The sequence below is a fragment of the Cornus florida genome, unplaced genomic scaffold, assembly GCF_030987335.1.
Source record: "Cornus florida cultivar Cherokee Brave unplaced genomic scaffold, ASM3098733v1 CherokeeBrave_3.0.0_Hap2_Chr01, whole genome shotgun sequence".
Lineage (NCBI taxonomy): Eukaryota > Viridiplantae > Streptophyta > Magnoliopsida > Cornales > Cornaceae > Cornus > Cornus florida.
In genome coordinates, this window is record NW_026775571.1 from 81,257,744 (window position 1) to 81,274,340 (window position 16,597).

The 16,597-nt window shown below is 35.2% G+C and overlaps 1 protein-coding gene and 1 pseudogene across 1 annotated transcript; both read right to left on the reverse strand.

The window, feature by feature from the left end:
* Positions 1-1,035: 1,035 nt before the first annotated feature.
* Positions 1,036-7,014, reverse strand: LOC132276000 (inactive glucose-1-phosphate adenylyltransferase small subunit 2, chloroplastic-like; annotated as a pseudogene).
* A 438-nt stretch (positions 7,015-7,452) lies between these two features.
* On the reverse strand, positions 7,453-15,995 carry LOC132302798 (6,7-dimethyl-8-ribityllumazine synthase, chloroplastic-like). Its single transcript, XM_059799749.1, has 8 exons — positions 15,767-15,995; positions 15,531-15,661; positions 14,834-14,929; positions 12,299-12,394; positions 11,493-11,571; positions 8,886-8,932; positions 8,586-8,645; positions 7,453-7,820 (listed from the first exon to the last, which is right to left on the reverse strand). The coding sequence occupies exons 1-8, from the start codon at positions 15,930-15,932 to the stop codon at positions 7,779-7,781; spliced, it is 717 nt and encodes a 238-aa protein (XP_059655732.1). The 5' UTR covers positions 15,933-15,995; the 3' UTR covers positions 7,453-7,778.
* Positions 15,996-16,597: the final 602 nt, after the last annotated feature.

Here is a 16,597-nt window from a genome sequence, read left to right on the forward strand (position 1 = left end):
CCTGATCTCAAGCAGGGGTGGAGCCAGTGTATGCCTAGGGGGGGAACATGTCCTCGCCCCGCCTACTATAATTTACATACTAAATTTATATATTTTTATACGGTATATATGAAAAAATACATATAATGCTCTCCCTAAAATTTTTATTTTCTAAAATTATCTCTTAAATTTTTACTTATTTTCTTTTTTACTCACTAAATTCATTTAATTTCCTTACTAAAAAGTTATAATTTCTTTTTTGAATAAAACTCTATTATTTTTTGGACAATACTTAGGTCCACTAGTGAGAATTTACAACATATTCACCGCTGATATGAACCAATAATAAATGGACACGTCCTGTTTTAATTACCAAATCATAGATGGTAATCAAATCACTATCTCTAATTTGGTAAGTGAATATCTATCCACCATATTTGATTTAGTAATTAAAGATCACATGTCAAGTGGACCCAAGTATTGTCATTTTTTTTTTCCTTTCAAAGATGTCTCATTTTTCTTTCCTTTTTTTTAAAAAAAAAAAATTTGTCTAACTATTTCTCTTTCTCTTTTTATATTAGTGATTGATTGACATATTATTTTGCAAAAAAAATTTCTTCTGTGTCTCTTTATTTGAAGAATCTATATTTATTGTCATGTTTAATAAATAAATAAATAAATTTCACACAGTGCCCCCCAAATTTAATTTCTGGCTCTGCGTCGATCTCAAGGGATGAGAAATGAACCTTCTTAAGATTTTTTCTTGACAAACTATACAAGTCTCTTGGTTCAAAGTCATATTGAACTATTTTTAATAATATTATGACCATTGTTGCAATGAAATTCCCATATGATTTGTTTTGCAATGCTAGTGACCTGAATTTTCTTTATTTTGGCTACATTTTTTTTTTTTTTCTCTTTTCCATTGCTTTTTTGTTGAATGGAAAGTATAGAAGAAAAACGGAAACCAGTACTACTTCTTAGGCAAGTAATAATGAGAAAGTTCTAAATTTTTATTTCTTTGAATTCTTCAAACTAAGAATACAATTTGGGGAATATGAAAAGGAAGAAAGAATTTGTTTTCACTGTATTTTTATGTAAATTTTCTGTGAAAATAAGAAACGGAATATATATATATATATATATATATATATCTTGAGATGATAGTGAGTCCAGCTCTTAAAGGATGCTGCCATCTGGGATCACTGCAGTCCTCAGAATTACCACCACCCCTGCTATGATGATGTAGCCATAAGCTTCCTTGTTCCCTTCTTTAACATTGTCTTTATTTACGATCTACAAAATATCAAAGTGCATATACTTCAACCTACTAATAGAGCAAAGTCCTTTAATAAAATTATAATTCATGTGTATACACAATATATAAAATTATGTATGTGATGTAGTTTATTAAAACTGTGATTTTGTAAGCTAAAAAGTCAATATATCTATACTTTGGAAAATCAAATGCTTATGTGCTGGTACCATAACATTTTTGCCAATTCTTGCATTCTTATCCACTATAGCTTTCCTTATGTGTGAACCTTCCCCAATTCCAATTGGAATGTCCATGCATTTGCCTTCTACACCACAACTCTGCACATCTTCTGCCTGTTTCACACATTTGTATGAGAAATGAGATAACTGGTGGGATGTAGATTTACGTAGCATTTGCGAAAATGACAGCAAAAAACAGAAGTGATGTTAAGAAAAACAAGTGAAATTTAGATGAGAATTTGCAAGAACAAGTACAACCATGCTCATCTAAAAAATGATTATCCGAAAGTCTAAAAATGATACCAATGGGCATTGTTAGCCCATTTTTGATCGGTATGGGTCTTCCAAGGTCAAAACAGTCCGGTTAAAAATGTACTAAAATTTGGTAGGCATGCCAATTGGGCATTCTAGCTGTCCAGACGATGGAATTTGACCTAAAAACACCATGAGGAATTGAGTGTTTGATCCGTGTTAGGAGCATTCTTGTGGGTGTATATGCATTTGCTTGAACGGTCAGCGCGTGTGCACAAACACATACAAAATCTAAAAATGATTCATTTTCATGTGCTTTCCAACACCTTTGGAAAAAAAATTAATGCAGTTTATATGGCTCTTACCTGATAGATATCAGCAAGGGGGGATCCTAGCTTCGCCCACCCCAAAAAAAAAAAAAAAAGTAATGGTAGCCCAGTCTAAAGTTAGCCCAGTCCAAAATTAGCCCACCCCTTTCAGAAAGGCTGAATCCGCCCTTGGATATCAGAGTCAATGATTACTGAATCCTCAATTATGGCTCCATTTCCTACCCTTGTCCTCAGACCAAGTACTGCACCTTTGATCTTGCACCTCTGCTATTAGGGACTCATGAAAACCTATCCCACCAAGAAATTCAAAACAGAAACTTCTATACCCCTTTTACTTAGAACTTGGGAACTCAAAAAAAATAAAAAATAAAATCATTTTCTTACACTAAGAATGCAACCATCTCCAATGACACTGTCTGTTACATCAGTTATTAGGGTCGGAGGCAGATGACGAGGCAAAGTGTATACCGGATAATCCCTATCGTAGAAGCTGTTACCAAAAGATGAAGTTTCTGTTAGTCACTGACTTTATTCTATCAGCTTCCAGGTACTTAAATTTTACTGACTTGTATCTCATGTTCTTGGTGATTTCCATATTTGCTTTGTAGAATGCCTCAATGCTTCTCATGTCGTCCCAATGTCCATCGAATAGGTAGGCACGAACCTGAATCTTGCACAAATTGAAATTTTCTCAGAAATTGAGAGCAGAAACCAGAAAGAGTTGCCTATATGAATTTTAGATTTTTTTTTTTATTTAAAAAAAAAAAAAAAAAAAAAAAAAAAAAAAAATCTGACCTTCATTCCCAAGGACAATGCACCTGGTATTACTTCACTTCTCAAGTCATTTGCTTTGGGAAAATATTCTCTAAGAAGCTTTATCATGGCCTCTCTGTTCATGACATAGATCCCCATACTAGGAAAATCATTATCAGCAACACCATTGGATTTTCTACAGCATTGTACCTGAATTTACAGATTAAAGCTTCTTTAGAAATTAATTTAAAACTTATTGCTTGTCCGGTTCTTCTTATGTGACTAAACATGTAGAAGTGGAAATATAGCTTAAACAAGAAGCTGCTGATACAAAACTTACTGGCATAGCCTTCACTGCCTCCTTTTTTGCACTCTCTCTGAATTCAATAACTTGATTCTCAAAATTTATTTTGAAAACACCAAAAGTCGGATCCTGATCTCTCATTCTACTCAACACCGCAACAGTTACATCGGCCTTGTTGTTCCGGTGGGCCTCTACAAGTTTTTGGTAGTCCATTCTGTATAGATGGTTGCCTGGAAGAACCAGAAACTCGAGTACTGGATACTCTTCTAGAACCCACAAACATCTTCCTACAGCATCAGCAGTTCCCTTACAAATTTAGAAGAACATAGAGAGGTAAGGCCAAAAATCATAAAATGCACTCCTGAAGAACTACAACTAAAGCAGAAATAACTGACAAATTCGTGCGCTTGCGCGCGCGCGCACACATAAATTAGGAAAAACTTATATTGTTTGACCTGAAACCAGTCTTTGTCTTCAGGACTCTGATATGCTGCAAGTACTTCAACAAACCCCTCTTTCCCAAGGCCTGCACCAGAATAAGCTCTGGAAAGGTGGGCATTGAGAGAATTGGAGTTAACTTGTGTGAGAGCATATATCTTGGTTATGTTACTGCTAATGCAGTTGCTCTCAACTGCATCAATGAGTCTGCAATTTGCAGCTATAGTTAACTTCTGACCTCCTCTTCGTCAATGGATAGAGCCGCGACCCTGATCCATCTCCGAACACTATTGCAGCAACACTCTGACATGAATAAATTCTTAAATAAAGTTCAGAAATATCAAACACCTGATCATTGAAAAAAACAAGTTCAAGAAATATGTAGAACCAATGCCTAGCAAACTTATACAAGCAATGGATTCTTGTATTTGCGCATTTATGTACTAATAAAAGAAATCAAGGAATGTAGAACCATTGCCCAGCAAAAGAAATAAAACAGTATACAAACTTATGCACTCAAGTGTCATTCTTCCAAGCAATGTCCTCACGAACTTATATGATTATGCATAGAAAAAACAAAAACAGAAACAGAAGAAAAGAAAACACCCCATTATGAAAAAATGATGGAAAGGAAAAGAGCAGGACCTGATTCACTAGGGGGGACAGCGAATTGGGACATTTGGGTTGCTGTGAATTGGTTATGAACAAGCTTGAAGGAACAGTCTTCAATGTAGGTCTCTGACAATTAGGAAACACTCCAGGAATGTGGAGCTTTGCTGTGAGATTCACAGAAGTGGGAAGAGAAAGCTGCAATGTCACCATGACAAGAGAGAAAAAAAGATAATAATAATAATAATAATAATAATAATAATATAGTTTCTCTTTGTTATATCGTTAGATCTTCTAATGTCATTTGATTCAATTCACCTCATGTTTTGTGGTGTAGGTAGGTATTTAAGAGAGATTAAGAAGAGAACATTTAGCTTTCTTCTTCCTCATGGATACTACAGAGGGGACCTTTCTTCCATGGTTATGGTGTGTAGAAATTATCCTATTTACTAATTGCTATGCTACACTCATCAATCATGCTTTGCATATAATACATAGATTTATAGTGTAAAGGTGAGCTAATACATACACATATGTGTGTGTGTGCATAATATTGTGTCTAGATGTCGTCTTTTCTGTTACTATGTTTAGCTTTGATTCTAAGTTTCTTCTGGCCTTTTTCTTTTGTTTCAGATGCATATTTTGTTCTCTTCCATTTTATTTTATTTTTTTATTATTATTATTTTTTTTTTGTACTTGTCAAAAAAAAAAAATTCAATATATGTCACTGAACTTTTTGGGCAGAATCCTCTCCAGTGTCTTTTTCCCGCAATTTTGTGTGCTGCTGTTTCACCACATTTACTTTGAAATTTCACCACAATAACTGTCAATCATTTTTGAAATTTTAAATGATGAATTTGACCATTTTTATATGTGTGCAAAAAAAGTTACTTTGATTCTTGAAACATAATAATAATCATTAATTAATCATTTTTTCAGATTGGAGAATGAGAGTTTCCTCATTTTGTCTTCTTTCTTATAATTTTCAGAGAAGATAGATTCCCTGAAGGAACAGGGGCAATTTGGTCTCCAAACTTATAGAAATGAATCTCAACGGCGTTGATCATGGGCTGGCATTGGAGAATGAAGTACTTTGGAAGGTAGGCATTGTCTCAGCCTTTTAAGCTTGGAGCTGCTATTCTCTCCTTGTATACCTTTTTAATAATAAAGCACAACTTAAGGAATAATACTATTTTGCCAAGGACAATACTTAGTGATTACTCAAATGCAAATTATTTCTCTGTATGAATAAAAGATTTTGAAAACATATAGATTTTGGCCAAGACACGGATGTTTTTTGAATTGAGTTGTGAAAAAGTCTATTTATAAAAAGAGAACATACGTGTAGTTTTAATTCTGATATGATCTTCCAATAGTGGGCATTCATTTTTAGGGCTTTACAGGAAAAGGCTGTTGATCAAATCCTATTGGGCACTTTGTAGTCATCTAATTATTTTATTGCTGAACCTAACCCTTGTAGAATGGTTATGCTTCGCCGGACCTCTGCTGCGGGTAGCCCGATGCACAAGGTTCGCTCACAACAGCTTGAAAAATGAGAGGGAATGGAAGAAAATGACAGCTCCTCTTTCTGTGCGGAGCTCTTTGTGGAGTGTCGTCTTATCTGGTCCGGAGGGCCCATCATGGCCAGTTTCCCTCTGAGAAAAGATTTGCACACAAGCTGGATGAGCAATCAAGTCGATTTCATTTCTGTATGGCAATTTTCAAAGAACTTAATAGAAGTAGAAGAGCCCATTTTTCACCCTACGTTGAGCTTGAGTCTCAATGAGCTAACCAATTCTCTTCGAAAAGTCCTACAAATGAAGACTTGGGCCTGTCAAGCCTGCTTTCCTCGGAAATGCTTTTAGATATGGGAGCTCAAACCGTTCAGGATACTTCCCGCCGGGTACCGTAAGGTCTTATTGCTGAACCTAACCCTTGTAGAATGGTTATGCTTTGCCGGACTTGGCTCCTCTGCCACGGGTAGCCTGATACACAAGGTTCCGGTTACTATAAGGTCTAGAGAGAATGTGATGTATGCGAGAAAATCTACAGTATCCCGGATTCTCTCAGTCATTGGATCAATCATCAGGTGGGTTCCACCATCACATCTAACGGCTGAAAACCTCAGAATTCAACCGTTGGATCAACCAGTGGGTGGGTCCCACCACCACATCCAACGGCTGAAAACCTCAAGGGCACGATAGCCCTGAGATATTGCAAACTTTCACGATGCATGCATCTCTGCCTCTGCATGTGAAATTTCCATTTCAATCCCATGACCCCTAGATCACGAGAAGATATTGAGTGGAGCCGATCATGCCATTTCATTGATATACCAACACAATGAACATGCACCTTTTAAGTTGGTTGTGTGTAGTTTTTATGTACAGGTGAGACAAATTTGATTAAATTGTACAAGTTCATCAGGTGGGCAAACCAGTGACATGACATGCCCGGCTCGCCCAATATCTTCCATTGGGCCAAGCTGATGGAGTACTCGGTTCTAGTTGTTCAAGTCTATCCCATTCATTTCTTCAAGTCGGATCTAATCACATCTTACATTTTCTCATCTGCTTGTCCTAAACAGTGGAAGTGTATAAAATCACCCAACATCCCTGTTATTGTTTCAACCTCTCTCACACCAAATTCCTATAGAGTTTCATTGCATGCAGTCCCAGTAGAAAATGAATTGAGAAGTGGACTCATACAGTCAAGGTCGGTCGATTGCAGCAAAGGCTGAAGAGATGATGGAATATAACAGATGGTGGTGTAATCACCAAGCAGCTTCATGCCATGACGCTCTTTCACATTAGCTGCCAAAACAATCTTGACAACAATTAAATCCAATGCCATATCAAAAGACAATCAAAAAACAGCAGTCTTTCATAAGCTACACACAAATGCCCACTGAAAAAAAAAAAAAACAAAAAAACCACCCAAGCATTGTCAAGCCACCACAGGCTAGCTGCAATTACTTGTGTACAAGGCATAGCATCACATAAGACACTTGTCTAGGTATTGCTAAGACCTCATAATCACCGCATTCCATTCTTTTCAATTCTCTACAACAAAATATTCTCTTCCACCTACCCTTTTGCTCCGGACTATTTATGAAAGAGTAATTTTAAACAAGTGCTATTTATAACACTTGCCCAGATTTCCAGTTCTAATTTCATTAAAGTTCCAATTATGATCACCGCACCAGTGGACATCGCCACTACCACGACACTACTTTATTCAACTAAAAGCAATGCCACCGCTGCTATCGCCACCTACAACTGACATCTGAGGTAACCTTTAAAAGATGTGTGCGAGCGCACACACACTGCACCATTTTGAAATGTGAAGATAAATATATGAAACAAAGTGTGACACAGTAGAACGGATTGTCTAACATACATTAAAACATTATGTCCTCCAATTTTTGACGAGTTTCAGCAGGGGGAAGATATTCGAGCTTGCAGGTAATCAATGAGTAGCTGGTAATAATTTTGAATGCCATCACCATTTTGCAATTCCTGGAAACTCTTACCATAAAGATATCCGGGCAGCTTAGAGAAGAAAATTTCAACAGCATGCCAGCAGAAAAGGACTAAATTGAACTTGGTCAAACATTATTACTGCTTCAGATGGTGCTCAAACAAAGATGCCATCTCAATCTGCAAGAAGAGCCAAAATAACCATGGAAACTGAATAGCCCATTCAAGCAAAAAGTTAGTTTTTCTATAATTTTTAGCAAATATGGGTATAAAGACATTTAATATGTCAGGAGGTTCTCCACTTTGACATAAATAATCTGTCTTTTGTCCATAAAAAGAAAAGAAAAAAAAAAACAGAGTCTAGAAAATCAGGTTTACAATGAGTATATGGATCTGTGGAGCATTCAATATGAGCACTTCATTCATTTTGAAGCATTATGTGACAAAAGGAATATGGCAAACAAGTCGTGCACAAATACATAAATTAAAATATTTGATGTATGTGTCAAGTTCATGTCCAACCAGACATCTTGGATGTTGTATTGTGCATCCCACATGAGTACTTCAAACATTTCAAAATCCTTAGCATGGGTTTTATATGTCTTCTTATATTTTAAGAGTAAGGCAATGCTAACCAAATTTGGTAGACATGAACGGTAATAGGGGTCCATGGTTCTTACCTATAGTCAATTTATTCCACTAGATCATTATATGCACTCCTTACTATATCAAGAATGCTACCAGTGGTTTAAGTAACAAAAGTTCCTATTCTGCAAACCAAGTCTTAGTAGCAGTACAAATATACAATGGCCTACCACCATTTATGTAATCTTTCTATTCAATGAAGAGCCAAGTCTTGAGATAAATATATTTAGAGTCAGCCCACTTACCAAATACACACCACACACACACACACACACAGAGAAAGAGAGAGAGAGAACTTACAGCTGTCAGAGCTGTTTCAGCACCCTTATTCCCAGATTTACCACCAGCTCGATTCAAAGCCTGGAATTTATTATGAAGAAAACATCGAAAAATCATATGCCATCTAATATGAAAATAACTATGCAGTGTTTTTTTATGAGGCATTCCTTTACTGCAGAAAAGAAGAATATTATGATATCTTAAGAATAAAAGATTGTAAAATAATTAATAATTTTAACAAACTCGCCAAAGTTTAAGTTGAATAATATAACACAAATAAGCAATCAACAAGTTAAAATAAAGGTTATATCATCAATTTACCTGCTCCATGTTATCGCATGTCAAAACACCAAATATGCAAGGAACTCCTACAATATCATTAAGGAAAAAAAAGTTCAATTTGGATCAACAAACCAATTATGAAGTTAATAACAGTACAACAATCTGTAGAAAAGAAAATTATTGGCAACAATGCCATTAGTAATCAACGAGTTGCAAGTGTAATATTGAACAACAACGTTGATTTTATTTATAGACATCATGGTTTTGCCTAAATACAGAATTGACGTGAGCATCTAACTAGTGAGGTACTTCTGCCAAAGAACCTAATCAATGTGTCTCCAGCCAAGAAATCACACTCACGAAGAGCTAACAAGTATGCCAAATTTTTTCAATTGGATAATACTGTGTTGTTGTTGTAGTTGTGTGTGTGTGTGTGTGTGTGTGTGTGTTTTTTTTTTTTTTTGCATATGCAAGATGGTATGATAATCATACTCCAGACATTTGGATGTTAGCACGACAACCATATTTCGGTTATAGATGAATGCACACACATGCAACCAGTTTCCCTTCCCCCGTTCACATACTCAGCACACGTGCACATTCACATGCACTTGCATAAAAACACAAATATGCACTCACATGTAGATGCACACACCACAAGGACACGCTTGCATGAATGTTCATCTCCATGCATATATGAATGAATGGTGATATAGAAAAGTATAGTTTGCCCTCACGACCATATGAACAGCCCCTAAACGGCAGTGTTCAAAATAATTCTAGGTTCTTTTAATTTATTATTTTTGAGGCAGTTCATGAGAGTTAGTCATAGCAGAAATTTATTAGAACAGCATTTTCCATGTGTGGGTACCTCTTAAGCCTAAATGCATAAGAATAATGGATTTCCTTTTTCTTAATATTTTCAAGGGAAAAACAAGTGTAAAGTTCTATTCAGGATGCGGATCAAAGTTCCAGTCCTAGTCATGGATTGACCTGAAGTTAAGTAAATCAACAGTTGGCTACAGATATGACAGTTATAAGGCAGATAAAAAAGCTGAGGAAATCCTAAACGAAGACTAAATTGGCAGCCAGAAGGGAGCCAGTGATAGAATATACCGAATCCTTCAAATTGAGGCAACTGAACATCAGAAGTGAAAAAAATTATGTATGGAGACCATAATCCTTAAAGTAAAATATTTATTGTAGTTGCACCTGAAAAGACATGCACATACAGAGTTAAAGTAAAGTCTGGAAAGAGAACCTATCTGTTGCAGGAAAATGTAAAAAAGTTTCCTACTACCCCCAATAGGCACTGATAACATGTTGACAAAAACCTCAAAATAGTGTTGCCTTCAACCAAATTGAATTATTCAATGTTCTTCTAGGAGGCATCCCAGGGGATCTCAAGTAGTTCTACGTATCAAAAGAAGGTGTGAGCCTCCTTGACCAGGTTGAGTATATATGCCCCTCCCTGCTTTACATTGGAGGATAATGGCCAAAAATAGAAGATTGGGTCAAGCTTAAAGGAAACTAATGTAGCCCCATTTTTATGATTGACGACACAAACTGTTATTTTATTAGAAAGAATCTATTAGGGAATGTTCCCACCTTAAAATTCCAACAGCTAGGAAGAATAAATTAAAAACTAAATTCTCCCCCGTCATTGGAAAAAATTGAAAGGGCAGTGGTTTCAGTGGCTAGCACTCAACAGTGAGTATAAAGGGAATGGGTTTTTTCTTTTCTTTTTCTTTTTCATTTGTTATGGGGAATAGAAGAGCGTAAGGTAGGCAGGGAGAAGTGGCAAGGATTGGAGCTGCACATAAGGTTCACTTTATTTTTCTGTTTAAAATTAGCAATATGGATGGCCATATCCGGAGCATAAAAAGGAAGTTATATACAGCTGGTTAATTTAATGGTCAACAATGTTGTCTTGACTATGTCACACTAGATTGAACTTTTACAAATTTTAGATGTAAGAACAAATTGTTATTAGTAATTGACAGGGATCCATTCAATTTTTTTTTTTTTTTCTATTCTTGTTTATGTCATGAACAAGGAAGCATTGGTTTCTTACTCCACTTCAGCATAGTGAAATATGTTTTTCCATATGACAATCTGGAATGGAATCAAATGATTTATTGGCCAGCCAAAATAATTAAGACATTGTAAATTGATCTAGTTGTATGTATACACAACTGATGACAGTCAGAATAAATACGCGAGTAGAAACACTCCAGCACAATGGTGTGTGGTATTTACCCTATATGCATGCTTTACATCATTAAGTAGTGACGGATTTCATTTAGAATTTAAATAGACTTCCATTCTCAGAAACCCAGAAGAATAACAAAAAGGTTATCCTGGTGAATCAAAAATCATAACAGAAATATGGAAAATATTTATATAGTAAAAACAGCTGTGATATGTACACGTTTCAGTCACTTAATAGGTTTGACCCAATATTCATGCAATCTAATTGAAAAGCTAAATGAATAAATAGCAACTGGAATTACTCAAACACTAATCCAATGCCGAACTATGCATGCCAGAAGATGCAATCATTAATTTTTCTGAGTTATTTCCATTATCATCAAAAAGGATGAAATCAGATCAGAAGAAACACAAATAGATAATGCATAAACAAACCTGAATTTAGACCCGCTGAGAGTACTCCAGATGCCGCCGAATTAGCAACAGCATCATAGTGAGAAGTATCACCTCTAATCTACTGACAAAAAAGAATCATTAATTAATTAGGGCACCAAAAGCAAGCAGCATATACTGACCACCACAACAGGAGAATAGAAAAGGTTAAAGCCTCTTTCAGAATAAAATACATAAGTCAACAAGCCTTTGCCAGTAGCCAGGTTAGACATTTGACACTCGAACTGCCAAGCCATGGATGTTTATATGAATTGTGTTTTCTTTCTTTTCTTTTCTTTTTTCTTTTTTAAGTAAGATGAATAAAGTAATAGACATGAGAGTATTCTACGTGCAGGAAGGGAGCATTCTATGATGATTCAAAACAAGAATACAAGGCCTCTTGAATTTCAAGGCAAATAAATAGATGGTCACGAATCAAGAAGAAATTTGAGATGATGTTAATCATAAAATCAAGACATGACGAATTAAATGGAAGAGTGTGTCTAATATATATTGTATAATATGTGTATCCCTCTAGGATTAAAATGCATAGAGATTCTATGCAACAGAGGTCAATTCATGTGATTTAATCTGATATTCTTGACGGCCAATCAGATCCATTCCACATGTAAATCCAATGAGTAATGTAAGTGATTCCATGTGAGTAAGGCAATCATCGTGTAAGAAAAGAAAAAATGCGTAAAACTGCATGTTAAGCAACAAAAGTAAATGGGGCAAGAAAAAATGAGTATGAGCAGAGAAAATTTTGCAGCACTGCCAAATTATGGTACTGCAGAATGAAATCATACCACAGCTCCGATACACAAAATCGCATTATATTTTCGTGACTTCCCAAGCTTTTCCGCAACCACACCAATTTCAAAACTCCCAGGAACCCAAACAACCTGATGGATAAAGAGAATAATCATTCCATGTTAAAAAGTATTCATACAAAATAATGAAGGATCGGTGTTACATGGATACACCCATCCTCCTTGATGTACCTGCGTCAACGAGATAGAAACTAAGTATCTGTATGGGACATGTGTCTTATACAAATATCTAAATTGGACACCCAAATCCTCTACATGAGATGATAGAAGAAGAAAAAAACTCAAATTTAACAACAAAGAAGGGCTTCCTACTTCTGATATAGATGGAATCCCCTTTGTGACCACATCTCGGTTAACTTAAATGATAATTAAGTATATCCTAAATAACAATAACAACATGCATTATACAATTATATAACATGTGTATTTAAATGCGGATGAAGTGTCCGCGTGCATGTTTCCAAGTTTTAGACACATATCAAGCAAAACTAGAGAAGGATGCAAAAACACACATCCACACCCAATACCTGTTTCTGAGTTTATGTTGTTAGTGGATTTAAATATTAAAGTTACAACCAACGTATTAGGGCAGACAAGTTCCTAAGTTCGAACATCACTGTCATCCTAATAATTAAAATTAAACCATGTGTTGGACCAAAAGAAGGCCACACATGAAGGGGTGTGTTAGAAGATTTAAATATTAAAGTTACACCCTCTCTAACAACTTAACCTTTTAGAATAGATGGTGGTTAACATGTAGCATAGGGAAGGAAAAAAAACACCATATAATTAGTGTTATGTTTATTATCTACATTATTACCAAATTGATTGCAACCAACACTAAGATATTCTAACTTGCAATGCTTGGATTTGCCATTTACTTCTTCTAGGTGATATTTAACTAAAATGTTGAGGTTTCTTTGACCAATTATATAAAAATTGGAGTTATGAACTATCTATAGTTTATTCTTTGACTATAAGACGCATGGACAAGCATGACCAGCCCCCGTGAAAGAAAATGTAGTTCGGATAATTTTAGTGATCACATTTAAAAATAATAATTAAAATTTGAGCAAGCCAAATTATATAAATTAACAGGTAAGATACCTGAGACGCATGGGGGAGATACTTGATTTTTTGGACTCGTTGAGAGTTTAGGGGCCTTTTTGGCCTTGCATAGTTTTTGGGGGATGCGATCCCTGTTTGATGGCTTTCTTTTTTCTAATACAGTCTTACTTGTCAAAATAATAATAATAAATTGAGTATGATTCAAATTACATAAATTAACAGGTGAAATATCCAATGGCCTAGATCTCTGGAAATCACGACAAAAATCAAAGCTTTACACACGCAAAAGGTAAGATGCCAGTCCATTTTGTACTCAAATAAACAAATATCCTAAAGAACAAAAACTATATGAAATGTTTACAAGAAATTCTTCATTCATAGACGTTACAATAATCATTTTAATAAGATATCTCTCATGGTTATGTTGGCCGTCAATACAATTAATCGACCAAAATCTCTCTCTTCGACAAAAATGGCTGGAACCATTGAGATGGAAACTCTCTCCTTAAAAACTATAGTTACACAATAAAGATCATATTGTGTTAAAATACATTATGCATATATCTCTGTCTTCTGAAAAGATAAACCTCAGTATGGGAAGTTAAAGGATTTAAATATGAACTTTAAGAGAAGTCCAAAATACACATACGATACAAAAGTGAACTAATTTAAGAAGGCCAAACTGGCAGTACAATATAGAACATGGAATAAAATTGCAGGCATCACCAGATTATGAAGTACAGGCTAGTGCACTAAAGCAACTAGATGAGTAAAGACACATTTAGAGAAGAACAACGAGAAGGGAAAAAATAAATTCAACAGATCAAAAGGAAAAGACAATGTGGAAGGGCAGAAGGAGTAGACAATGTCAACACCCAGTTTCAGTCGTACTTAAGTCGGTTGCTGAGAGGGCTGGAATGGATAATAACCTTTTTTTTTTATATTATTTTGCACAAAATGGCTGCTGTTGGACTCAAAAAAACACGTTCTCACTTTTGGCAATCCAAACTGGGTGAGAACAAGAATGAGGATTTTATTATTATTATTATTATTTAGAAGAATGCATGCATTTGCCTGGTGTAAGAGTTGTAGTTCCCAAACCACTCTAAAATTCAAAAAATCCCAAGCTTTGCAAACAGAATGCTAAAATAATTGGATTAGGTGTCCCAGCCATGGAAATCATGAACGTCAATTATGAAGGTAATCAGAAATTTTGAGCAATCCATCATTGCAGCTCTCCAAATTAGAGTTTTATGTCATTTTTGTATGAAATAGAAAAGTGGGTTCATCACACGAACATCTCCCATCAATTGATGTGGTGCTCTTTGAAAAGCAATACATGTATAAACTCCATATGTACAAATCAAATGACAATGGAATGCAGACACAAAGGGAACCAATTTATAGGTGCTAACACTTTAGAAAATGACTATGGCTACATACATCTATATCTTCTTCTTTAACTGAATATTTCTTGAAAGTTTCCACGGCTCCCTCCAACAGCAGCTTTGTCACAATCTCATTAAACCGTGCCACAACCTTTATCATGGAAGGCAGTCCATGTCCAACAAATTGCATGTTGAAAAATTATCAAAGAAGTGTTAGATACTAAATGAAATGTGATTCTAGGGTAAAAAATTTGCAACCATTAAAACAAGTATACAGAGTCACAAACACCATTAATAGTTAGGCTGTAAAATTCTCAAAAGCAAACGAATACAGACAAGAAGTAACAATGAAATAATGAAGACTGAAGATACAAAATTTTCTTTCAAGCCAAAATCATTAACAGCAAGGAAATAAAACTATCTTCTTTTTCCTTTTTCTTTTTTTTTTTTTCTTTTTTTCACGCACACCCAACTCATAAACACACCCAGTATATCACAATGGGAAATTAGACCCCAACCTCCCACTAGCACCTATTCACCCATCAGAATATACCATATTTAATGATAAATTGTGGAAATTACACCAATGTAGCAATAAAAGGCATACAAATATATATATACACACACATGAATGTATGTGTATATATATAGATGATAGGCCCAAACCCAACAAAAAAAAAAACCAAAGGATGATTTGCAATCCCAAAAGCATTAATCCAACAATTAAAGAGAAAATGAAGAAAAATACTGACAATAGCGAATCGAAGACCCTCAGTTGCAGTAACAGATCCCGTCACATGTCGAACAGCAGCTGTCTGTGCAAATGCCAATGACAAGGAACGATCCTTCCTTGCCACCTCCACATGAGACCCAAACCGCATTTCTGGTCAAAAACACAATTCAATTATACAACAATACACATCCATACATATATATTAAAAGAATAAGAAGAGAGAAATCGCATCAACAAGAAGGTGGGAAAACATACCCTGATTTGGTGAGGAAGAGGAGACGAGTGCTGGTGTGACTTTCCGGAGAAACCCATGAGAAAGGGTTGAAGAGAATTTGATGTGGGGGTTGGAATTGCGGCGGTGGGCGAGAAAACAGTTGGAATCGGTGGTGGTGGTGATGGTGATGCCAAATGAAGCAGCCATGTTAGCACCCACTTCGAACGAATAGGTTGGTGGCGAATTTGATTTATGGTACTGACTCTTAAAAGAGTTGACAAATCAAAGTCCGTATTACAAAACTGGGAGTCTGGAACTAAACCACCCAAAGCAGACAGTAGGATCCGAATGGAATGGTCATGGACCTGGGTCGTGGTCGGGTATACAGCACTTTCCATCGGCCAAGCTTAGGCTCCGTTTGGTTAGATGAAAATAGCAAGAAAGAAAAAGAAATAGAAAATGAAATAAAAAGTGAAGCGAATTAAAAAAAAAAAAAGTGATTTTCTAATATGTAGTTGGTTAGGATGAAAATTTCTTCAAGAAAATTGTAGAAAAATATCATATTATAGTTTGGATACCTAAATTAACCTTATTTTATAAAATAATAAAGAATTAGTAATAAAATATATTAAAAAAATGATAAAATTTTCAATTAATTTAGACCTTTTGAATAACTATTATTCATATATGACAAAAAACAATTAAGAATGGAAGTCGAGTTAATTAAAATTTTATCAATGATAAAGTATTTAGTGGACTCCAATTTTTTGAAACCTAGTAAAAATTTGTTGTTATTTCCAAATATAAAATGAAGTTGTTGGGTAAAATAATATTATTGAAGTTGTTGGGTAAAATAGGAATACTAAATAAAA

Bases quoted from the DNA above. Each gene is read 5' to 3' on its own strand.
- LOC132302798 (XM_059799749.1), bottom strand. From the start codon at position 15,932: ATGGCTGCTTCATTTGGCATCACCATCACCACCACCACCGATTCCAAC. The intron at 12,395-14,833 runs GTATGTAGCCAT...TTTATCCATCAG, and splicing joins TTAAAGAAGAAGATATAGAT to GTTGTTTGGGTTCCTGGGAG. The intron at 8,933-11,492 runs GTTTGTTTATGC...ATGATATTGTAG, and splicing joins CTCAGCGGGTCTAAATTCAG to GAGTTCCTTGCATATTTGGT.